Source organism: Calypte anna, chromosome 18 (genome assembly GCF_003957555.1).
Source record: "Calypte anna isolate BGI_N300 chromosome 18, bCalAnn1_v1.p, whole genome shotgun sequence".
In the NCBI taxonomy this organism is placed as follows: Eukaryota; Metazoa; Chordata; class Aves; order Apodiformes; family Trochilidae; genus Calypte; species Calypte anna.
Window position 1 is genome coordinate 5355691 of NC_044263.1, and position 25498 is coordinate 5381188.

Below are 25498 nucleotides of genomic sequence, written 5' to 3' on the forward strand. Positions count from 1 at the left end.
AAGGAATATTTGTATTTTATTGATGTTTTTTTGCTGTGTCTCCCAGCCCATGGGCATCTTCTCCATCCTGGAAGAGGAGTGCATGTTCCCCAAAGCAACTGACACCTCTTTCAAGAACAAGCTCTATGATCAACATATGGGCAAATCCAACAACTTCCAGAAGCCCAAGCCTGGCAAAGGCAAGGCTGAGGCCCACTTCTCCCTGGTGCACTATGCTGGCACAGTGGACTACAACATCGCTGGATGGCTGGAGAAGAACAAGGACCCTCTGAATGAAACTGTCATTGGGTTGTATCAGAAATCATCTGTGAAGACACTGGCTTTACTTTTTGCCACTGCTGGTGGAGAGGCAGGTCAGTTCTCTCAAACATAAACCTTTTGGTGCAAAGTGGTTCTGCAAAATTGTAGAATCATGAAAGGACCACAAAACCATAAATATTTATCTTCACTTTATCAGAGGCTAGTGGTGGTGGTGGTGGTGGTGGTGGCAAGAAAGGTGCCAAGAAGAAGGGTTCTTCTTTCCAGACTGTGTCAGCTCTTTTCCGGGTAAGTAAACACTTTATGTTTTCATCTGTGCAAGTTAGAATTAAACGTCCCTTTCAAACGGCCAAATGGCTCAACCACTATAAACAAGCTAAAAAAACCCAAAAACCCAAACAAACAAAAATACCAACTCCTCTCCCAACTTTTGTTCAGATTTTCAAATGACATTGTAATGTTCTAAACTTAAAATAAACCGGGATTGGCTCATAACACGATGAGAGACCTCTCTCTCTCACTTCATTGATGACAAAATTTTTTGTTATACTCAGAATCAAAGGGTATTGAGCTATTAATTGAGGGATTACCAGATGATAATTTTCATCCTATCTTATTCCCAATTATAGGCTTTTTATGCTAAGTTCAAAGAACCTAACAGTTAGTTTTTCCATATTTCATATAAACAAACAATAAATCATGGTCCTACAGGAGAACTTAAACAAGCTGATGACCAATCTACGGAGCACTCACCCCCATTTTGTCCGTTGCATCATCCCAAATGAAACAAAAACACCTGGTAAGACGCTCAAGGACTTCCTCTGATATTAAGAGGAACAGAGAACTTTCTCTGGCATGGCCACTCCCATGAACCAGAAATGGAGGTATTAATTTACATTCTGAATTGCCAGGTGCCATGGAACATGAACTGGTGCTTCACCAGCTGCGCTGTAATGGTGTGCTGGAAGGGATCAGAATTTGCAGGAAAGGTTTTCCCAGCAGAGTTCTCTATGCTGACTTCAAACAGAGGTCAGTCTCCTTTCTGGTCCTCATTCTGTCTTTACTGCATAAATTGCCCATATTTACTATTTTAACGTGTGGTAGTTTTTTAATGCCAACTCTATCTGATAACTGAAAGAACGAGGAAATGCCACAACGTGTAACCAAAGGCAACATGAAAGACAAATTTTTGAGAAATGAAGAGATAGATCTGGTGTCCTCACCAATCATCATCGATAATCACTCAACTGAACTTTACCGGTGTCTCTGAATATGAAAATCAGTGATTATAAGATTTAAACATGCAGAATGGGATGTGGCTACAATACATTCTCAGGTGAAAATTACAAAATTACACAGTGCTTTGGCCACTGTATCATCTTCAAGTTTCAGGGGAAGATGCTTTCTCCCTAAACACATAAAATCTCTCTAGAGAGAGAGAGAAACAGCATAGTTTGAGTAAGAAAGATATTGGACCGAAATGGCTGAAGGTCAGTGTCCTCTTTTCATCTGTGACTGATCAAGATGAAGATTGATCACATGCTGAAAAGACAGTAAAAGTGTCCTTAACTTTGTTATCATATTAGGACTTGACTATAACTGTATCTCTAAACAAGGGATTACATTCCAACTTCCTCAGCCTCATTCTACTGCAAAGACTGCTGTTCATTTCCATAAACAGCATAACTTTGGGACCTGAGATTGTCTTCATTCCTATTTCTGCTCATTCCTCAGATACAAAGTGCTTAATGCCAGTGCTATCCCAGAGGGACAGTTCATTGACAGCAAGAAAGCTTCTGAGAAGCTTCTTGGCTCAATCGATGTGGATCACACGCAGTACAAATTTGGACACACCAAGGTACAAACCCTCCTTGGCTCAACCACTGCATGCCTGTTCTTTGTTCTACCTGTCACTGATGTGCTGCAACATTCTCTTTCTCAAGGTGTTCTTCAAAGCTGGTCTGCTGGGACTCCTGGAGGAGATGCGGGATGAGAAGCTGGCCCAGCTCATCACCCGCACACAGGCCATGTGCAGGGGCTTCCTGATGAGAGTGGAGTACCAGAGGATGGTTCAGAGGAGGTAGGCATTCCTCATCTTCAGTTAAAGCCATTGCACTTGGAGGAAAGTGTTGGCACTCAGCATACTGAATGTATTCAATGTACATTTTAATTATGCTTCAGGGAGTCCATTTACTGCATTCAGTACAATGTTCGTGCATTCATGAACGTCAAGCACTGGCCCTGGATGAAGCTGTTCTTCAAGATCAAGCCCTTGCTGAAGAGTGCAGAATCTGAGAAGGAAATGGCCAACATGAAGGAAGAGTTTGAGAAAACCAAGGAAGAGCTTGCAAAGTCTGAGGCCAAAAGGAAAGAGCTGGAGGAGAAAATGGTGAAACTGGTACAGGAGAAAAATGACCTGCAGCTCCAAGTGCAGGCTGTGAGTATTACCATTTATTTCCATAACATAAAAGTTTTCTTTCAGACTGCTCTTTTTCTAGCATAAAGTCAGACTGTAGATTACCGGATGTCATATACCTGTTTAATTATGCATCATATTGATTGTGAAGCTGAGGAAACAAGTGTCACAGACTGAGCACTCTGACAGTTTAAGAACACAGGGAACTCCTATTGAGAGTCAGAGCTCTGAGTGCTAACTATCCTGTTTCAAACCACAACACTTAAATGTAAAATGCACATAGCAAATTTTGAGAGCACATGTATGTATAATAATGTATAATAATAGTAAAACACCATCCTCAGGAAGGCATTTCATACTGCTATGTTATTTAGACAGAATTCTGTACAATGCAGAATATCAAAGTAGATGATTAATAAAAAAAAATATTTTGTTTTTGAGTAGTGTAATGCATCTAGCACCTGGATTTTCATCATATGCCATGTGGTAGGTTTGTTACAAACAATATTGCATGAAACTTCTAGTCACATCAAACTTAAAAAAATAATTTCTTGTTTTAAACTGTATTCTAACACCATGTATTATTCAAAGCCCATTTTACAAAGCAGTTCTTATTTACTCATGAAATTATTGAAAGAACTGCAATTACAGAATATGTTATTTACATTTCCTCTAGTTACATAGTGATTTGAGTCTTCAGTTGGAGGAACCTAGGAATTTTTTCACTCTATAACGGCAAATTAGACACAGATTTTGATTTTTCTGTCTCAGCTAAATGCATTTAGGACAAAGCGATTAAAATGAAAGACCAAAGGAACAGAAAGACAGCTGAAGTCAGGATTGAAAACTGCAGACATAAAGACTGGCAATATGACAAGAACAAGCATTTTTAAAAAGGCAACACCTCTGTAATATGTGCAGTAATTTTAATGAATGTTGAAGAGTGATATTCTAAGTGCTTTTCTGTTGAGAATTATTATCCTTTACCTCCCCATGTAACACTTGCTTTAGCATCAATCATAAAGGGTTATGCCACTGATTCCTGTGTAGGAAGCAAAAAATCTGCAAGTTAATTCCACTGAAAAATCAGTAATAGAGAAGGTCACTTTTTTGTATTACTTTTAAGTACTTAAGGAGTATTTATACCACCGAATAATGTGATATTTTTTACAGAACAAAAAAATTAAAGTACTTCCAAATGGAGCACTTGCAATACTATTTCCCAGACAGAAAAATTGTAAACTTACATCGTTTCAGATACGGCCGTTTCATGTGTCAATTTAGTCAGGTGTATATAAAGAAGGAAAATTTGCTAATGCTAAAACCAAAAATTCTATGTGTCTACACCAGGAAGCAGACAGCTTGGCTGATGCTGAGGAAAGATGTGACCAGCTCATCAAAACTAAAATCCAACTGGAAGCCAAAATTAAGGAGCTGACAGAGAGAGCAGAAGATGAAGAAGAGATTAATGCTGAGCTGACAGCCAAGAAGAGAAAACTGGAGGATGAATGTTCAGAGCTGAAGAAAGATATTGACGACCTTGAGCTAACACTGGCCAAGGTTGAGAAGGAAAAACATGCCACTGAAAACAAGGTATGAGGCAGAACTGTTCATGCAAGCCTCACTCAAGACCACTGTGCTGTTACAAGACTTCTGTCTCAACCTCTTTTATTTACACTTGCTCCCTTCTTCTCAAAGGTGAAAAACCTCACAGAGGAGATGGCAACCCTGGACGAAACCATTGCCAAGCTGACAAAAGAGAAGAAAGCCCTCCAAGAGGCCCATCAGCAGACGCTGGATGACTTGCAAGCAGAAGAGGACAAAGTCAATACTCTGACCAAAGCAAAGACCAAGCTGGAGCAGCAAGTGGATGATGTAAGTACAGATAAGTATGAGAATATTACAGCTATTATACAGTCAGACAGTACCGGCAGAATACTGATGGTCTTCTCTTCAGCTGGAAGGGTCCCTGGAGCAAGAGAAGAAACTGCGCATGGACCTTGAGAGAGCCAAGAGGAAACTGGAAGGAGACCTGAAGCTGTCCCATGACAACATAATGGATCTGGAAAATGATAAACAGCAGCTCGATGAGAAACTGAAGAAGTAAGTGTGGCTGTGGGACACCTGAGGGCTAGGCTGGTGCACTTGGGTGGTTTTGTTCAGGCAGTAACAGGGTTTGCTTTGCCTCAAGGAAAGACTTTGAAATCAGCCAGATCCAGGGTAAAATTGAGGATGAGCAAGCCCTGGGTATGCAATTCCAGAAGAAGATCAAGGAGCTGCAGGTGAGTCTCTGTTCCTTCTCTTCCAACAATCCAAAAGCCATCAACTGAAACAAAGGTGTGGGTGTGAAGGGTTGTTCCCAATGTTCCCCAGGCTCGTATTGAGGAATTGGAGGAAGAAATTGAGGCAGAGCGAACATCTAGGGCAAAAGCAGAGAAGCATCGGTCTGACCTCTCCAGGGAGCTAGAGGAGATCAGCGAGCGCCTGGAAGAAGCAGGAGGAGCTACCTCAGCTCAGATTGAGATGAACAAGAAGCGTGAGGCAGAATTTCAGAAGATGCGCCGTGACCTGGAAGAGGCCACGCTGCAGCACGAAGCCACGGCTGCCGCCCTGCGGAAGAAGCACGCGGACAGCACGGCTGAGCTTGGGGAGCAGATTGACAACCTGCAACGGGTGAAGCAGAAGCTGGAGAAAGAGAAGAGTGAGCTGAAGATGGAGATTGATGACCTGGCCAGTAACATGGAGTCTGTCTCCAAATCCAAGGTACACAAGTACCTTATAGGCATTTCTGCACAAATGGAATTTGATACAATGCACTATCTTCTACCTATTATTAAAAGTGCAAATGACTGATCTCTACCTTATGTTGACACAGGCAAATCTGGAGAAGATGTGTCGTACACTAGAAGATCAACTAAGTGAGATTAAGACAAAAGAAGAAGAGCATCAGCGCATGATCAATGACCTCAATGCTCAAAGAGCTCGTCTGCAGACTGAATCGGGTAAGACATGAAAATCTCTGAGGCACAGAAGAATAATGTCAGAGAAGTAATGCAGAAGTGGCCTTCTGGGCACATGATCTTTGTCTCCCCTGTAACGAGAAATGTATGAAATGGGATCATTAACTTCTGCAAGGTCTGCTAACTGCTTAGTTTTACAGCCCTAAATGTCCTCAGATTGTCATTGATGGAAATAAAAGTCTTGTGTATCTGCAAACTTTCCCAGGTGAATATTCACGGCAGGTGGAGGAGAAGGATGCTCTGATTTCTCAGCTGTCAAGAGGCAAGCAAGGATTTACCCAACAGATCGAGGAACTCAAGAGACACTTGGAGGAAGAGATAAAGGTAAGAAGGTTCTCCATATTCTGATATATCCACCAGATTCCTTTTCTGAAAAAGGTGATGTAGACAGTTATGAAACTACAGAATGCTGATATGGTAAGAAAAATATTAAGGTGATTCATGGCAACTCTTCCATTATTAGCTAGTCCGGCATTTATAAATTACTATTTTTTGTCAGTCCCAGCTTTTTTCCTCATTTAATATATATTGTAATTTTTCATAAAACTATGCAATAACATTTCAATCTGAAGTTTTAACTCTTATTACTCCAGGCTAAGAACGCCCTGGCCCACTCCTTGCAGTCTGCTCGCCATGACTGTGACTTGCTGCGGGAACAGTACGAGGAGGAGCAGGAGGCCAAGGGGGAGCTGCAGCGTGCCCTGTCCAAGGCCAACAGTGAAGTGGCCCAGTGGAGAACCAAGTATGAGACGGATGCTATTCAGCGCATGGAGGAGCTTGAAGAGGCCAAGTATGTGGGAAGGGTGGGAAAACAAAAAAAAAGATGTATGCTTACAAGAGAAATTTGAATATAACATATTGTCATAATGAATATTGCCATAAAAAGTTAAAAGTCCTTTTGTTCAAGATAAATGATGAGGTAAAGTAAATCAACGGGTTTCGGTATAGAAATGTAGAGGAAAATAATCTGCTGACACAGAACTGTACAGAAAACCTTTCCACACTGGACATGGAAATCACAACAGTTGTTGAAGCTTCAGAATCAAAACTGTGTATAAAAACAATGGGTGTACTAGTACTCTCTGTGCATAGGATACTCAGTGAAATAATAAAAAAGACTCTTATATAAAGCTTATCAACCACACAACACAGCCATCCCTTTTCTCTCAAACCAAGAACTGTGCTTACTTCCTCCCAGGAAGAAGCTGGCACAGCGCCTGCAGGATGCAGAGGAACATGTTGAAGCCGTCAATGCCAAATGTGCTTCCCTGGAAAAGACAAAGCAGAGGCTGCAGAATGAAGTGGAGGACTTGATGATTGATGTGGAGAGATCAAACGCTGCCTGCGCAGCTCTGGATAAGAAGCAGAGGAACTTTGACAAGGTCTTTTGGGCTCCAGCCCTGGGGTTCCTGGCCAGAGCCTCCCCTCCTGATTGTCACCTCCATACTCATGCCCCATTTCTCTTCAGATCCTGGCAGAATGGAAGCAGAAGTATGAGGAAACACAGGCTGAGCTGGAAGCCTCCCAGAAGGAGTCTCGCTCGCTCAGCACGGAGCTCTTTAAGATGAAGAATGCCTATGAGGAGTCCTTGGACCACCTGGAGACGCTGAAGCGTGAGAACAAGAACTTGCAGCGTAAGTCCCTGGCCCTCTGCTGCTGGCAGGGCCTTCTCACTGACCACCACTACCCTGCACTCCACACAGCTCTGTGGCCACAGGTCTGCAGAGATGCCTGTCACCTTGGTGTGGCAGGGCCCTTCCCATCCATCTCTCTGCCTGACCATGGTCTTTGCTCCCCCAGAGGAGATTTCTGACCTCACGGAGCAGGTTGCTGAGGGAGGAAAGGCGATTCATGAGCTGGAGAAAATCAAGAAGCAGATTGAGCAGGAGAAATCTGAACTCCAGGCCTCCCTGGAGGAAGCTGAGGTACACAGCATCATTTGTTGCTCTCATATATGTCTTGGATCTCTGACTAATGAGCACTGGGACATAATTCCCAGGCGCAAGAGGAAAAGAGTGTTTGTATAAAAAGGCATTATCTAAATACATCTCTCCTTCTCATTGAGAGCTTCTGGTCCAACATTTGCCTCATAAAAAGTATTTTAATTTTTTGTTGTCCAGGCCTCCCTTGAACATGAAGAGGGGAAGATTCTGCGCCTCCAGCTTGAGCTCAACCAGGTGAAGTCTGAGATTGACAGGAAGATAGCAGAGAAAGATGAGGAGATCGACCAGATGAAAAGAAACCACCTCCGAATCGTGGAGTCCATGCAGAGCACCCTGGATGCTGAGATCAGGAGCAGGAATGAAGCGCTGCGGCTGAAGAAGAAGATGGAAGGAGACCTGAATGAAATGGAGATCCAGCTCAGCCATGCCAACCGTGTGGCTGCAGAGGCACAAAAGAACCTGAGGAACACACAGGGAGTGCTCAAGGTCTGCCCAGAAAGAGAAATGGCAGGCTTGACATTCTGGGCATCCAAGCACACACTGCATCCTCCTGGTTGCTATTGTCTCTTTTACAGGATACCCAGATACACCTGGATGATGCTCTCAGGACACAGGAGGACCTGAAGGAGCAGGTGGCCATGGTGGAGCGCAGAGCAAACCTGCTGCAGGCTGAAATTGAGGAGCTACGGGCAGCCCTGGAGCAGACAGAGAGGTCAAGGAAATTGGCTGAACAGGAGCTTCTGGATGCCACTGAACGTGTGCAGCTCCTCCATACCCAGGTCAGGCAAGCTTCAGGAATAACACATCAACAAGGAGCATCTTGGGATTGCTTCATACATGCTTGAGAAGCAAATCTAGGCAGTTCTCCACATCTGTTTGGCAGCTGTGGATATAAAGAGGACTTTTCCATGAAAAACTTGCATAAAGAATACTTAGCATTGCAACTCTTGATGTGAAGGCATTAAGGCTAAAAGTAAGAATCTTGTCCTTCATTGTTAAACAGAACACCAGCTTGATCAACACCAAGAAGAAGCTGGAAACAGACATTACCCAAATTCAAGGGGAAATGGAGGATACGATCCAGGAAGCCCGCAATGCTGAAGAGAAGGCCAAGAAGGCCATCACAGATGTGAGCTGGGGGTTCTTTGCACTACTTCAGATAAGTGCCTTCCCCCTAAAAGGTCTCCAGCCCCAAAATGGCTTGTGGTCTTCTGCTTTCATCAGGCAGCCATGATGGCAGAAGAGCTGAAGAAGGAGCAGGACACCAGCGCCCACCTGGAGAGGATGAAGAAGAACCTGGACCAGACAGTGAAGGATCTGCAGCTTCGTCTGGATGAGGCTGAGCAGTTGGCTCTGAAGGGAGGCAAGAAGCAAATCCAGAAGCTGGAGGCCAGGGTGCGTAGAGCTTTTGTTTGTGCATGAGCAGCCATGTCAGGTGAGCATCCATCAGGGAAGCTCTAAAGTGGACTTGTCATTGCAGGTGCGGGAGCTGGAAGGGGAGGTTGATGCTGAGCAGAAGCGCAGCGCTGAAGCCGTGAAGGGTGTGCGCAAGTACGAGAGGAGGGTGAAGGAGCTGACCTACCAGGTAAGGCAGGAGGACTCCTTGGCCTGAGTGAGTTTACTCACAGCAAGTCCAAGTATTCGTGTACCGTCCTCAAGGGCAATAGTTAACCTCACATGATGCAGAAGCAAGAATTAATTTTATTTCCTGTTTGCCAACCCCTCTAGTCTGAGGAAGATCGGAAGAATATTCTCAGGCTGCAGGATCTGGTGGACAAGCTGCAGATGAAGGTGAAATCCTACAAGAGACAAGCTGAGGAGGCTGTAAGTATTGCTTGGAGACTTGCAACATATTTCCTTCTGTGGGTTTCACAGAGATGCTGAGAAGATGAATATAAAAAAATTGGAAAGTGATGAAGGTTTACAGTCTTTGTCACTCAGATATATGCCTGTGATACTTGAGCAGCAAACTAGTTGGAGTATACAGAAATTACAGCACCACATAACAAAACAGCCGTTCAAGAGTGACTGGTGAAGCTCTTCACAATGAGGTGTTGATTAGGGGAGGATGAGGAGATCTTTGTGAGGTTTATGTATAAGCAGTGGTGGGGGTGGGATGGAGGTCTGGATCTTGCCCCAGGGAAGAGTGACAGCTCTGCGAATGTGACATGTGGGAGGAGTGAAACCCCAGCCCTGGGTACTCATCACCAACTCCCTCTCCCTGCACAGGAGGAGTTGTCCAATGTCAACCTCTCCAAGTTCCGCAAGATCCAGCACGAGCTGGAGGAAGCCGAGGAGCGCGCTGACATTGCAGAGTCACAGGTCAACAAGCTCCGAGCAAAGAGTCGGGAGATTCATGGCAAGAAGATAGGAGAGGAAGAGTGAGGCTGTCCTGAGGCAACAAAGTGACCTGAGGAATGCGCAAAATGTGAACCCCTCAGTCACTTTCTTCTGTTGGTCTTTGTAAACATGTAAATGACTAGAGAATAAAGGCTTTGCATACACAGCAGAAGCAGAGCTTTTGGTTTTTATAATTCAATTGTGTAGTTAATTAAGTTTTTGTTGTTTTGAAACAGCTAGTATTTATTTTCTGGAGTAAGATCCAGAAACTGTACTACTCCAGCTACTGTAGCAGTTTCAGGGATGAGAGCAAAAAGCGATTTTCTGAACAGCACTATAAATTTCTTCCGAGCAATAGACTTGTTGTTTAAAGTTAAAAATATTTTTATATTAGAAGAAAAATTGAAAACTTATATTTTACTAGCTGTACAAAAACATAGATCAAGAGTAACTGGGTTTGATTATTAAAACAGCAAATGAGAACAACTCTTGGAACACAGGAGCACGAAAGACATTTCTGAGTGTGACACTCTGAGACTACAGGGAAACAGGGAACACAGAAGCTCCATGCTGCTCAGCAGTGCTTCCTCTCTGCCTTTTACAGCAATGTATGAGTGTTTTTGAGTAAGTCAACTGAATGCTGGGTAGAAAGAAGTAGCAAAAAGCTACTGACTCTTTTTTTCATCTCACATGGGGCAACAATACAAACAGTTAAAGTCAGTATATAATGTGTGGGAAGGACAAAAATGAGGAAAAGTTCATCATGAAGAAGAGCTTGCAGGCAGAAACGATGTCTTCCAACTGCAGACAGTCTTGACAGTTCCACAAGGGGGCTGTGAAGTCTGAGCAGATGGCAAATTTGGATACCAGTTGTGCCTTCACTCTGAAGCAAGGATCATTGTAACCACTGGGATATCACAATGACACTCACAGAACTGCTTCATTTGTGTGAAATAGGTGTTTAACAGGTAACTGGGTAGTTAACCTGTACAGAAAGTAGCAGAGAAACTTAAAATACAGAGCAGGCAGTCTGGTAGCACGAGACCCCAGTGCACTGTGTGGGTGCTAAGGTCAGATTCTACAAGCAGATGTCAACACTGGTAAAGGAGAATTGTTGTGCTCTCACTGAAGGGACACTTACAGCTCCCTTGAGGTTCCTGGATAGCTCTACACCCCTACATTTCCAGGCAGTACTTCAAGAAGCTGTGAAGCTGTTGGGGAAGGCAGCTGGACTTGTTGGAGGCAAGGAGGGGAAGGGAGAGCAGGAAGGGAGCTCCTTGCACTGACCACAGCAGTTGGTGTGTTTGCAGAACCAGCATTCAGGATGAGGAGGTCCTTCTTCTCCCAGGCATGCCAAGGTTTGCACCCAAAGAATCCTCCCATGTTGTTACTAAATATGGAAGTAGTTTGCAAGGCAGCAGCTAAATATATTTAAGGAAAAGATGACACCCTATGTTGACTCCTGTGTCCCTGTAAGTGATACCTGTAGAGACAGCATCTTTACATGTGAATCTGTGAAAGCTGCAACCAATGCCAACAGTATCTGGACACAAAGGAGGGAAAGCACGTCTCTCCCCTCTCCCTTCCCACAATATGCTCCCAAGAAATAGGTGGGATTCATTTTCTCCAGACAAACCTTTGTTTCCACCCTCTGAAAGGAAGCAAAGGGATTGTATTTGTACTAAATACAGAGGCTCCTCTTTCTTTACATGAACAGACCAAATGACCCTGAATGCAAAAGCTGAGTTCCAAAGTCACAACATTGCAACTGTGGCTCAGTAAAAGTGTGGAACAGCATTTCTGTCTCCACAATTTTAGACCTTTTGAGTGATTAGCAAATGCTGCAGCAACTTTGGGGACCATGTTTTGATGCCTCAAACCCCTTTTCCCCTTGAACAATATTACAATGATCATGCAAAACAAACAGCCTGTCCCAGCTGTGTAAGAATCATAATGCACTTGAAGCACTGGAAAGTGTTAGGGCTCTTCTATCACCTGGAAGTTCTCTCACTTGTAAGCCAAGTTCTGGCTTGAGAATTTATTGTTAAATGTTCATCAGATGAAAGGTAATATTTCAGATTCCTTAGACCAGTGGCTTGGTCTGATTATCTACTTCAAACTGTGTATGTGGTAAATGGAGAGAAGCCCCACAGACTTCACTGGGCTGACCTGGTCTTGCCACCAGCCATCCTGGGAAGTGTAATGGAAGACTTTTTAGAATCAGAGTGGAATATTAATGGGAGGGGTAAGGAAAAGTGATTTCTCCTCACTTTCTGATTTGCTGCCTTAGATGGAGGACAGGAATCACTTTGCATTGACATGCTATTTCTGGAGTCACTTCTTGTGACCTTATAAGTGCTGATGCAAAGGTAACTGATCCTGAAAAAACATGATGACTGTCAGACACTTCTTGTCAATAACTCGTCATAATAATGTTCACCCTACCTCTCCTCCAAGCACTTCCAAGCCTCAGGATCCACAATAATTTCCTTGATCAGAAAGTGCATTCCTGCCAAATGAAAGAAAAGGAGAGGGATAGTGTGAAAGACAGAAATCAAGAGATGTAGAGGAGGGAGAGTGAGAGAAGAGTAGGAGGGGAGAAAGAATTAAAAGAAAAGAAAGAATTAGTAGTGAGAAAAGAAGAGGGAGGCAAGCAGGAAGGCAGGCAGGCAGGCAGAAAGGAGTAAAGGAACTTAGTACCTGACCCTGGACTTTCAGTCTGCAGTTTTTGATTATTTGTGGTAGCACTTGCTAGTTCCAACGTCTCTGAGTAGTTGAGTGCAGGTAGCTGCTATTCCTAAGTGGAGAATTATGGCTCCAGTTTTATAAGAAGAATAAAGGGATGAAGGGAGTAACTGTGACACCTGTACCTGCATTCCAGAAGGGGTACAGAAGGGATCCCCACTGTTCATGTGAACCCACTGCCTATCTATCCATTTCATGCTATTGCCTTAGTACTTCAGTGCCTGTCTCACTAGGTGAAAGAGTGCCCTGGGAAACAGGTCTGGTTTTTGAATCTCTGCTTTGTCCTGGCACTGCAGGAATGGCAGGCAGGCATGCAGGCCATGTCTGGTGCTTCCTCACACACCCAGTTCTTTTGATAGTCTTTGTGCCAAAAGAAATGGCTGAAAGCAATGAAGGGAGGTGCACCTTCAGAAAACAAAGCTACTGGAGGGGATAGAAGGGCAGGAAGATTGTGGAAATCTATAACTCAGAGAGTGGGTTTATATATTGAGCACTGCATGATGTATTACTAGTTTTCAAGCTGGTGGTGTCTTTTAGATAGGGAGCCTAAGTCTGATGATCTTTATGACAAACATACTAGTCAGCCAAGAAAGAATTAGAATTCAAACTTACAGTTAAGGGATGCTGAGCTATCTTTGGAGTTCCAGTTGTTCTCTTCTTGCTCTCTCTTCTGAAAGACATTATAAGTATGAAGCATTTTATATACATGTATGGCAGAATTCTCTATACCATCAAGTTATACCAGAAATGCATTGCAAAAAATTAAGCTTGGAGCAGAATCAAGAAAATGCAATTAGTAGACAAAGATTTTCACTTCCTGTCCCTGCTTTGGTGGCAGGGACTGGGCAGTCTTGCCAAGTACCTTCTAGTCCCAGAAATTCTAACTTTCCTTTGCCATTGCCAGCCTCATGAAGGCCAAAATTGCCCTGTACTATCTCTATCTGTCTTCCTCTGAATACTTTTAAGTTTCTGAAAGTTCTGTTCATGACTGTTTTTTAACATCATAGGTACCCTGCAGCACAACGGCTTCCAGCTCCTCCTGTTTGTTGCCCATGCTGCATGCATCGGTGGAGGTGAACTTGAGCTAACAGTTTCTCTCCTAGCATTGCCATTCCACCCCTAGGCTTATCCCTAGTGGGCCCAGTTTTATCCCTTTTCCCCTTCAAACCTAGTTTAAAGCCCTATTGATGAGCCCTGACCTAACTCCTGACAAAAAATCTTATTCCTACTAGTTCTACACTATCCCACACCAGCAGATCTGGTGCCATATAAACATCCCCATGATGAAAGAACCCAAAATTCAGCCTATGGCACCAGCCTCTAAGCCATCTGTTGATCAGGTATCCTTTCCTACTCATTTCACTAGTTCCTGCCACTAAAGGGATTGGGAAACCCTCCACCATTCAACCCAGTGCCCTGAAGTCCCATTTTATTGTCTAAAGACTTCCCTCAGTAATCTCATCACTGCCCACCTGCATGACCAGTAATGGTCAGTTATCAGAGTGGCTTACAAGAGCTTGGAGCTCCTTTATAACATCTCTGACTGCAGCCCCACGGATCATGCGGATCCAGACTGGGATCCAGGGACAGCTACTAAGCACTCTGACAGATTGTGTTCATGTACCTAAAGGTTCACTTTCTCTTCACACATACAAAAAAAAACCAAAACTATATTGCCATTAGCAAATCATAATTCTTGAACTGTCAGAGTGGAATAGAATGAGGCCATTTGCACTCTTTGCATTTGCATGAGTGCTGAGTGCATTCACCTGTGGTGATCCCCGTGGCCAGCTGTATATATACGTATGTATATTTATATATATATGTATGTGCATGTTGCATATGTGCTCTGTGTCTGTGGCTTCTGGGAATACGTGCTCAACCTCACTAATCTGTTGGTGGAGCCTGGGCAACCTTTGTTCCTTCTGTCACACTGCCAGACTTAGCCCTGTTTCCTGACAAGAAACATAGAATCAGTGAATTTTCAGGGTTGGAAGTTACCTTTAAGATCATCCGGTTCCAACCCCACTGCCATGGGCAGGGACACCTCCCACCAGATCAGGTTGCTCAGAGCCCTGTCCAGCCTGGCCTTAAAAACTTCCAGGGATGGGTCTCCCACCACCTCTCTGGGCAACCTGTGCCAGTGTCTCACCACCCTCGAGGTGAAGATCTTCCTAACATCCAATCTAAATCTGCCCTCCTCTATGACCAGTCCCCCATGTCCTATCACTCCCTGACATCTTAAAATGTCCCCCTCCAGCTTTCTTGTAGCCCCCTTCAGATACTGGAAGGCCACAACAAGGTCTCTCCTCTCCAGCCTTTCCAGGCTGAATAACTCCAACTCTCTCAGTCTGTTCTCACAGGAGAGGTGCTCCAGCCCTCTGATCATCCTCGTGGCTCTTCTCTGGACACACTCCAGCACATCCATGTCCCTCCTGTAAAAGGGGCTCCAGAACTAAATGCAGTACTCCAGGTGGGGTTTCACCAGAGCAGAGTAGAGGGGGAGAATCACCTCCATGGACATGCTGGCCATGCTTCTCCTGATACAGCCAAGGATACGACTGGCTTTCTGGGTTCCAAGTGCACACTGATGGCTCATGTTGGACTTCTCATCCACCAGCACCCTCGACTCCCTTTCCCCAAGGTTGCTCTCAAGCCACACACTGCTCAGCCTCTATCAGTGCTTGGGATTGCCTCAACAGAGATGCAGGACCTTGCACTTGGCATTGTTGAACTTCATGAGGTTGGCATGGGCCCACCTCTACAGCCTGTCATGGTCCCTCTGGATGGCATCTCTTCCCTCCAGCATGTCAGCCACACCACACAGCTTGGGGTCATCAGTGACCTTGCTGAGGGTGCACTCAATGCCACTGTCCATGTCACTGAGGAAGATGTTAAACAGGATTGGTCCCAACTCTGATCCTTGAGAGACCCCACTTGTCACTGGCCTCCACTTGGACACAGACCTGTTGATAGCCACTCTGTGGTTGTGGCTGTCAAGCCAGTTCTTTATCATCTCTGGAACAAGGCCACAAGGGAGACTGCTATTAAGGTAGAAAACAGCCAGGTATTGTGGGAAAGGAGTGTTTTCCTACTGGACAGCCAGCCTGACAGCTGTCCCCCTTCAGCTGGCAGGGCTGCAGCAGCTTTTGATGCTTAAAATATTCTGGCAGTGTCTGAGATAACAAGTGAACGACAAGTATATTTGGGGAGTTCCTCTGGCTGACCTGTCTGGGAAGGCAGAATCCTCACTATTCCTTTTCTATATTAGCCACATGTGTTACTTGCTCAGTGTTGACAAGGAGAAAGCTTGATGCTTGAAAGTAAATTGATCAAAATAAAAGGCAGAGGAACTGACCAGATTGGTGTGTTTATGATCAGCATGTCAAGCCCAGTGTTCCCTCAGTAATACCAACCAGTCCTCTTCATTTGGGATATTTCACAGCAGGAAAGGTGGCACAGCATTTGACTCAAGGCAATAGGAAATACAGGAGGATGTGGGAACACCTGTACATTGCCACAGAGACACACATGCCCTCTTGCATGCTTCTATGTAGCCTAGAAAGGCCTTGCTTTTGACATCTGAAATTTGACAGTCACAATTCAAGAAATACCTTTCCAGTGTTTTCTCCTCTGAGTCTTCAAGTCAAACCTCTTCCTTTCCCTTCTCCTTTCTGAGAAGACAAAGCTGTGCTATTATCAGCATTCAGTCTGTAACCTGTCTTGGCTCTGAACCACTTGCTCCTTGCATGCTTCCCTCCTACCACACTGCATGGTTGGTCTGTGCTGGAAGCAGCCTGAATGCTTTGCACAATGTGGAAGCCAAACATTTAGGTGCCAAACTTCCTTGTTATGCAGATAATCCACTATTTATTAGATGCCATACCACAGGCTGTTTCCAAACAATCTAAGTAGCCATTGAATGTGTGGATTGTTTCCTAGGTATGTTAACAAGCCCCTTGCATGGACAACTCAGCTGAGGACATGAGGGAACTGCAGCTATTGCAGTAATGAAATTATGGAAGCCTATCACCTTGCTCTGAGTTAAAAGCAAGCCCCTGTCAAAAACAGCCTGGTCTTCTCTATTTCCTGTGGTACATTATAAAGTTCATCCCAGAACAACTCCCTTTTCTATGCAGTTTTCTCTGGCACTCATGTAGCATTCCTGGCTGGAAAGGACGAGGACAGAACTCGTTTGAACATGAAGTACATGGTAATTTTTGGATCTGGGAGATAAAGCTTTCACCCATCGTAGTTCTGAGTTAGTGTTTCTTAATGCCACTGATGCTAAAAACTCTACTGGTGCAGACATGAGCAGGAGCCAAACACATGGTGATCCTTGTTAACTATGGATGATGTCCCACGGGAGACCTTCATCCTGTTGTATTACACAGAAGACAGGTGCTACTCCAAAAGGATATAAGGACTCTTTTCATATGGTTCCACAGCCACAGTTCTCCTGCCAAAGAAGGAAATTTCATCACATAAGGAGAGGAAAATGTTTACCCTCTAGTATTCAGGAACCTCTTTTCTTACCTGAGACAGCTATGAATTTTGTTTCATATACTTATGTGAGAGCTGGGAAACAGGAAAAAAAAGGGTGAACATGGTCATGGTCAACAGTGTCCATAATTTTCTGGGGAAAAACTAGTCCACATGCAACCAGCTATTTCCTCCCCAAAAGGCTTCAGATTCTGCACAGCAACGCAGGCCAATCCAGACTGTGTGGGACAAACATGTGTGAATATGGCTGTAAGGAGAACCATTACTTTAAATGAGCGTAGTTCATTTAAGAATGAAGAAATGTACTAATCCTCAAGTTCTTACATTTGGTCCAGATCATATATCCTGTGCAGCTGCTGGAGCCAAAGGCTTCATTTACTCCCCAGAGACATCTAACCTCCCCCTCAAATGTTATAATGTCAGCGAAAAATTAGATTCTTCTGAAACCTGACTCCTGAGAGAAGTTATATCAATAACTATAATAATAGTTACATCAGTTGAAGTCCGAAGAAATCTGTTTTCTCTGGAATTTCTAAGTCAAGAGATTTTCTTACCAAATCAGGATCCTCTGGGTTCACCCTGTCCAGGCAAGCCATTTTGAGGAGAAAATCAGATATTTTATGTAACTGTGGAGACAGAAAACATTTTCATCTCTTCTACACAAACACAAATCAGAGTGAGATATTTTCAAGCACCCCACAGGGCTCCCTCCCACTGAAAAGAACATTGTGTCATCTGGCAGACATAGGAAATGTACCTCACCAAAATCACAGAATCACAGAATCACCCAGGTTGGAAAGGACCTCTGAGATCACCAAGTCCAAGTGCCCAGTCAGCCTTGGGCCAAGGCCAACCTTCCAAAGTGATAGCAAGCAGCTGTAAGATAAGGTCTGTAAAATCAAGAAAGGTCAAAGAGAAGAAGTGGAGGGATGACTGAATTTCCCTGCAAAAGATGTAGGGACAGCAGTTGAAATTAGCAAGTGGAAAAAGACAGAAGGATGAAATTCTTCAAAACACTTGTGGTCACTCTGCACAGCTCCTCACCACCAACTGAATGGCTCCTCAATATTTCCAGTCATTCAAAAAGCTACCACACAAATTCATGGGAGGAGAACCAGGAGCAGACCCCTGACATAACAAACACATGGGCATTGGGATGTGGCTGGACCAGGAGCACCTGGTGAAGGGGGCAGTCCTCAGGAAAAGCCTCAGCACACCTGTCTGTTCTCATAATTCTTGTGCTTTGTCAGCCTTAGACACCAGAGAGGCTCTCAGCCACTGCCAGGAGACCCTGCTCTGGGCTGGTCTTTGGGCTGACCCTGAGCAACTGCTATGTCCTGCCATGCCTGACACCACCACCTGACAGGTCCCTCTTGGCAGGTTGGTCCCTCTTGGCAAAGAGGTCATGCAGAGAGGCTGGAGCCTGTGTGCTGCTGTTCCTGAGCCAGGGCAGGCTCTGGTCCCTGGGAGGGAGGATGTCCCTCTGCATGGGCAACATCAGACACAGCCACTGCTTTTGGCTCTGGGCAGAGCCTGCACCTGGCAGGCAAAGCACTCTGTTGCCAAGCAACAGTCTCAGATGCTCGCTGGGTTCCGATGCCAAGGTGTGACTACAGCACAGCTGGGCCTGATCATTGATGGCTAAATCCCACTCACAGGCTGCTGCCAGCAGTGGGGACACACCAGCAGGTCTTTCAGCAAGGTGGCTGGAGTTTATCATAGATCCTGTGTTACTTCTTCAGCACCTGGCCCATAACCTCAATGTTAATGCCATCTGACTGGCGAGATACAAGTTAATTTGGGTGTGCCATGGTGTAATTGCATGTCTGTACTGCAGTCCAAATTGCCATGCAGAGGTGCCTGAAGCTGCATGCTGCTTCTTGCCCAGGTATAACAGTCTTGCTGCTCTGTTTAGCCTGTTCTTTAGCAGGTATCATGAAATAACAGAGAATATCTGAGATTGGAAGGACCTCCAGAGGTCAACTAGTTCATCTCCTTGTTCAAGGTAGACCTAACTAAGATCATCTTGCTTAGGGATTTGTGCTGTCAAGTACTGAACACCTCCACAGATGGGCCATAGATAGACAATCTGTTCCTGACTGGGACCATTCTCAGGGTAAAATTAGTTTTCCTTATATCCAGTCTGAATTCCCCTGGAAAGAGCAGATGAAACAAACTCTCACAGCATCCTCACCTGGGCCACTTCCTACTCAGCCAAGCTCATATCCATTTGTAGCACTCCGTGGTGGCCATCATAGAGTGAGGAAACAACTTTCTCAGTGGAACAGGAAGGGTATGCCATCCCAGCAACTGGAGGCACCTGGTCATGGTGAGTATATAGAGACAGGTAACAGTAATTGCATTTGGTTTATGATTTGGTTTTATATTGCAGTTGCTCTATTGTGTTTGTGTTGTGATTTCATCACATTATTGTATCACTGTTAAATGAAAAACATGTAAGAACAAATATCCTCAAATAAGTAAATCTGGCATAAAACATTAAACCCTCCTTGTGGAATATCTAAAAGGACAAAAGAGTACAGACTGACATATTTTCATAGGAGATGCTGATAAATGGACCTGTGGTGGTTTAGACATGGTCAGAGTATGCTGCTTGTCACAACAGATAGGAAGTAGGCTCCGGAGTGATTTATTTTTGCTGAAGAGCTGGTGACATAGCTGGACCTGTATAGGAGGCAAGTCCTTCTGGAACTTACGTTAACAGAAAAGAATATAAAGAATTAATAAGAGTTTGATGAAAGCTGAGTTGGAAATTCACTTGCTGTTAGAATGCCACACTAATGTATTCTCAAGTTTGCCATAACTTAAATGATGGTCACATTGTTTATTTATCTGACTTTATATTCCACAAATCATTAAGCAGCTGAGGAAGGCCACAGCTCTTCTTTCTTCTGCAGAGAGACTGGTCAATCTAGATAATTTCACCCTGCTCCTGCTTCCTGATATATTAACTTACTTCTGATATATTAACAGAGGAAGGAAAGGCATTTAAATTGTCCTAGCTCACCTTTGTTTTTAAGAGTAGTGGAAACATTCTTAGAAGGTGTTTTGACAGTTATTTTTGCCTCGGAGAAAAGAACATGCTCTTTATAATTAGCCCCCAAAAGAAGGACTTCACAGTAACTCAAGATGCAATCATGGCCTGAGGTGATAAGGTGTAAACAGGCTGCAAAATCTCAATATCTAATGGTGTTCTGCAAAAGACAGGCAAGAAGGGATAGAAAATGCAGGTTTCTCTCTGGTTCTCAACAAGAAAGGTCCAATAACAAATGGCTTAATAAAATAGCCAGTTGGATAAGATAGAATAAAAAGAGGAACACAGATACTGAGGAATTCTTATACACCTTCATCCCTATCTTTCACATTTCATTTACATGCCCTATGGTAATTCTTTCTTGTGGTGTAAAAAACAGGCAGCCTGCTACCTCACATTGCAATGCAAATGAACCTCATTTCATCTCCATCAAGCCTTATTCAGTGAGGGTCCAGCTGTGGCTGGATGGTCAGGCTGACAGAGTAGTAGTAAATGGAACTAAACCTAGCTGGCAGCAGGTCACAAGTGATGTCCCCCAGGGTTCAGAGCTGGGCCCTCTTCTCTTTAATATCTTCATTCATAATCCGGATAAGTGGATTGCGTGTACTCTCAGTAAATTTGCAGATGACACCAAACTAGGTGGCTGTGTGGATCTGCTGGAGGGTAGGGAAGCCTTACGGTGGGACCTGGACAGGTTGGACCAAGGTTAATTGTATGAGGCCAAATGCCAGGTCTTGTACCTGGGTCATAACAATCCCATGGTGAGCTACAGAGCTGGGGAAGTGTGGTTAAAGAGATATAAGTTGGAAAGGGACCAGGGGGTATTGGTTGACAGTCAACTTTATGTGAGTCAGCAGTGTGTGGAGGTGGCCAAGAAGGCCAATGGCATCCTGGCTTGTATTAGGTACTCAATGGCCATCAGGAATTGGTAGGTGACCATCCATCTCTACTCAGCTCTGGTGAGGCCACATCTTGAGTACTGTGTTCAGTTCTGGGCACCTCACTATAGGAGGGACATAGAAGTGCTGGAGTGTGTCCAGAGAAGGGAAACAAAGCTCATGAAGGGCCTGGAGCACAAGTCCTGTGAGGAGCAGCTGAGGGAGCTGGGGGTGTTTGGTCTGGAGAAGAGGAGGTGAGAGAAGACCTTATGGCTCTGTGCAACTGCCTCAAGGAAGGTTGAAGCAAGGAGGGAAACAGCCTCTGCTCCTGAGAGAACTGTGATAGGAGCAGAGGGAATGGATGGAAGCTGCACCAGGGGAGGGTTGGGCTGGATGTTAGGAAATATTTTTTCACTGGGAGGGTTGTCAGGCATTGGATATGACCCAAGACAGTGGTGGAGTCACCACCCCTGGAGGAATTTAAAAGGCATCTGCATCTGGTCCTTAAGGACATGCTTTAATAGTTGACTGTGGTGTTGGTCAAAGGTTGGACTGATTGGTCTTGGATATCTCTTCCAACCTAAACATTCTGTGATTATGTGATTCTATGAGTATATCTAACCCTTTTCAGGTTAACGTTCTGGTCCTCAGATGAACCTTAGTAAAAGCATCAGAGAAAATATCCCATTAATCAGAAAAACAGTATGTTTTACTTTGCAAACTGGATACAGTAATGTGTAACTGTCAAGAAAATGGAGAATCCAAGCAAAACAATTTTCTGTTCATCAAGCTGACGGAGATAGACAAGGGACATGACCCAAAGCCAAGTAAGTTGGCAGCATCAGTTACAGTGGAAGTTTCTGTTTTTCTGTGGTGGAAATAGAGATGCAAGCAAGTCAAGAAAAAATTCAGCCTGGGCAACGACTACTTTTACCCACTCAGTAAGACTAGGAAGAGTTGAGAAGCTTCAGACCACATAAGTGAAGGGCAGAAACAGAATTTACAGCCTAGGACAAAGAACTCAAGAGAAACTCTAGGAGTGTAGCAATAATATCAGACATGTGGAAAGTGAAAAACACCTAAATACACTAACCAAAGAGAGTTTCAAATAAGCTAGAGCCCAAATACCAAAGTAACTCAGAGTGAATTTTGCCGTTACAGAACACATTACTGTGGAGGTACCAGAGTCTTGCATAAGACTCTGGATGCCATTAACTTCCACATATTTCTTTCAGGTATTACAATAATTCTGACTGTTCTGTCTTTGCCTGGTGTGCTACTTAAAAATCAGTGGGAAATACTGAATGAGGATAATAGCATAAAGGTTGCATTGATTATGAGTAAATGTTCTCTTCAAAATAATGCATTCATATCAGTTATCCCCACTTGAAATGTGAAAGTCACCTTGACAGCATGAACAAGGGGAGACAATTTCTCTCATGACTCTTTGAAGGGGCAGGCCATAAACTGAAAATTTTGAGTTATTTCAACTTTACTTTATCTGAACTGCTGTTATTACCTGTCTGTCCTTTCTGGCTCTTCTCAGCATGGGGGAAGGGATATTATATTTTTGGAGATGGCAGAAGGTAAGACAGCTGCCTGATCTTCTTCTCAAGAAGGATCTATTTTCAGCATACACAAGTGGCCCCTACGCTCTAAGGAATGTCAGCACCCCAGTGCCTTTCTGACGCTGCATTGATGTGCAGGGCATTCTATATCCAGAGATAGCATTCAATCAACCACTTTTTTTTTGCCTGTGCTGTGTTTTGCTTCTAGTGCAAGTGAACACTCACCTTGCATAGATAGAAACAGAAAGGGCAGGAAGTCAGTTACATGGTTTTCCTTCTGCATTTAAACATTGCTGGCTGTCTCTGCATTGTCTAGATGGTTCTTGATTAGATATGCCATGTAGATTAACAGACTGAGCTGTGGATATTAGAGTTGGTTCTCTATTTCTGTCCATAATAATCTTTTTTAGGAATACTTCTTACATTTTGTTTTGAATTTGGGGGGTTTTAAGTGTTTATTTTGTTGTTTGTTGGAGTTTTGTTTCCTTTGCTCTTTCTACAGTTCAGTTGTGCACTCTAAGAAAAAAAAAACATTGTTACTGGATGTACCTTAGGTATTTTTGCACATTCACCTTTGCACATTCACATTCACTGTTTTATGGATTTTTTTTTTTTTTGAGACACAGATATAATAAGCTACACGCATCCAAATAAGGAAAGGTCCTGTCCTATGTAGTATCCTGTATGTGCAGGTTGATCCTGCTCCCTGATAACTCTCCCTTTTTTTCTGTAGTGGTTTACTTGTTTGTACTACACACATAAGTTTTTAAGTGGAGTAATCACACTGGCTCCCCTGCCAAGCCGCAACTGCACAAACAGTTTTACAGCATAGCACAGTAATGTTCCTGGCTTTATATTCTACTAATGCTTTTGGTGCAGCCAAGCTCCGACTTTTTTTTTTTTTCTTTTTTGAGTACTACATTTTTTTTAAAACTTCCTTTTTCTGAAGTTTCTGAGATTTTTGATTATGCCAGGATAGTGAAGTGATTAAATCAACAGTATTACAGGATTATTATAGCCCCAGAACTGAGTCTACTATGATGGACAGTTAGAACACAAAAGTTCAGAAATAGATAGATCAAAAGCACAAATGTTTTATAAATAAATCTCCTGTATACTTCACGTCCTTGCAGGCTGCTTTTTCCATTTCATAATCGTCATGGCTTGGCTTCATGAAGAAAGATTTCAGAAGGGCTCTCCCCGTGCTTGCTGCAAGTGCGCTGATGGCTGGAAAGGCCAATGCAGGACAAGCAGTGCAGTGGCAGAAGGCACAGCAGAAAGTCTCCTACCTTGGACAGCCAAGTCATGGTTCTTTCTGGTGCTGTCTTTTCTCCTCGAGACTGATTCTCCATATATTCTCAAAGGAGGCAGCAGCATTATGGATGGTGTGTCTGTCTCCATGTCTCCCAATTGGAGGCCAGCAAGGACCACTGATGGCAGTCAGTATGGCCAAAGCGGAGGGATTGTTTCAGGGAGTCCTTGTATCTCCTCTCTGGGGCTCCTCTGTTGCAACAGCCCGTGGTAAGTTCACCATAGAGCACAATCTTAGGGAGGAGGTGATCCTCCATCCTGGAGACGTGCCCTGCCCAGCACAGCTGCATCCTCAGCAGTGTGGCCTCAATACTGGTGACCCCTGCCTGTTCAAGGACAGGAACATTGATCACACAGTCACTCCAGTGGATATTTAGGATTGTACAGAGGCAGCACTGATGGAAGCATTCAAGGAGTCATGGGTGGTGGTGGTAGAGACCCATGATTCAGACCAATATAAAAGGGTAGACAGTACAATGGCTCTGTAGACACCAATCTTTGTACTTTTCTTCAGGTGTTTATTGCTCCAGACTCTTTTATGAAGTCTTCCAAATGCTCTGTATGCCTTTGCTAATCTGTTGTCTATCTCTTTGTTGATCTTGGCATCCAAGGAAATAATACATCCTAGAGAGCTGAACTGCTGGACTGACTTAAGCTCTGATTCACCTATGGTGATGTGGGGATGATAGTGGTGGAGACTGGGGGTGCAGACTGATAGAGAACTTCTGTCTTCTTCAAGTTGACTTCCAGCCCAAGAAGATCTGCAGCCTCTGCAAAGCAGGATGTTATGTGCTGCAGAGGTGCTTCTGTGTGAGAAATGAGGGCAGCATCATCAGCAACAAGCAACTCTGGGACATTGTGATTTAGGGTCTTGGTGTGGGCCTTCAGTCACCTTAGGTTGAACAGTGGCTCCCATTGGTACAATATCAGATGTAAATTCCATTTTCTTCATCAATGTCCGCCGTGGCCCTTCAGAGCATCATGCTGAAGAAGATTGTGAATAGAGTGGGTGCAAAAACGCAGCCTTGTTTCACACCAATTATTATTGGGAAGGATTCAGAGAGTGCATCACCATATCTGACTTGGCCCCGCTGATCCTTATGTAGCAGGATGATCATTTTGAAGAACATGGGGGGACATCCTAATCGTTCCAATATTTGCCACAGGCCCTTTCTACTCACATTGTCAAAAGCTTCAGTGAGGTCAATGAATGTCACATAAAGACCTTTGTTCCGTTTCCTACGTTTCTCTTGAAGTTGTCTGAGAACAAATACCATGTCTGTGGTACTCCTATTGGCTCTGAAACCCCACTGGCTTTCAGGTAGAAAGTCCTGAGCTGCCTGCATGCAGGGTTGCATCTGCGGCTTCCAGTGCCCCTTTCCCCTGATGTTTCATCCCTTTCCTGTCACTGCAGGGCCTTTACAAGTGTGGGTTCACCCTTCGAGCCAGCACAGTGGCTTT

General features: G+C 44.1%; 1 protein-coding gene across 2 annotated transcripts in view; it reads left to right on the forward strand.

Moving 5' to 3' along the window:
- The window catches only part of LOC103529205 (myosin heavy chain, skeletal muscle, adult), an 88134-nt gene that overhangs the window by 36755 nt on the left and 25881 nt on the right, over positions 1-25498 (forward strand). Inside the window, exons 14-38 of one of the 2 annotated variants that reach the window (XM_030461699.1) lie at positions 47-353; positions 458-546; positions 970-1057; positions 1170-1287; positions 1993-2116; positions 2202-2338; positions 2440-2695; positions 4025-4267; positions 4373-4549; positions 4632-4777; positions 4866-4956; positions 5048-5437; positions 5550-5676; positions 5900-6018; positions 6288-6484; positions 6893-7076; positions 7163-7328; positions 7495-7619; positions 7815-8123; positions 8213-8416; positions 8641-8766; positions 8862-9032; positions 9118-9222; positions 9366-9461; positions 9867-10063. The exons of the other annotated variant lie outside the window; for it this stretch is intronic. Coding sequence (XP_030317559.1) covers positions 47-353; positions 458-546; positions 970-1057; positions 1170-1287; positions 1993-2116; positions 2202-2338; positions 2440-2695; positions 4025-4267; positions 4373-4549; positions 4632-4777; positions 4866-4956; positions 5048-5437; positions 5550-5676; positions 5900-6018; positions 6288-6484; positions 6893-7076; positions 7163-7328; positions 7495-7619; positions 7815-8123; positions 8213-8416; positions 8641-8766; positions 8862-9032; positions 9118-9222; positions 9366-9461; positions 9867-10022 — 4251 coding nt within the window. The 3' untranslated portion in view covers positions 10023-10063. Of the gene's footprint in view, positions 1-46; positions 354-457; positions 547-969; positions 1058-1169; positions 1288-1992; positions 2117-2201; positions 2339-2439; positions 2696-4024; positions 4268-4372; positions 4550-4631; positions 4778-4865; positions 4957-5047; positions 5438-5549; positions 5677-5899; positions 6019-6287; positions 6485-6892; positions 7077-7162; positions 7329-7494; positions 7620-7814; positions 8124-8212; positions 8417-8640; positions 8767-8861; positions 9033-9117; positions 9223-9365; positions 9462-9866; positions 10064-25498 lie in introns of those variants that run through there. 2 annotated transcript variants of the gene reach the window in all.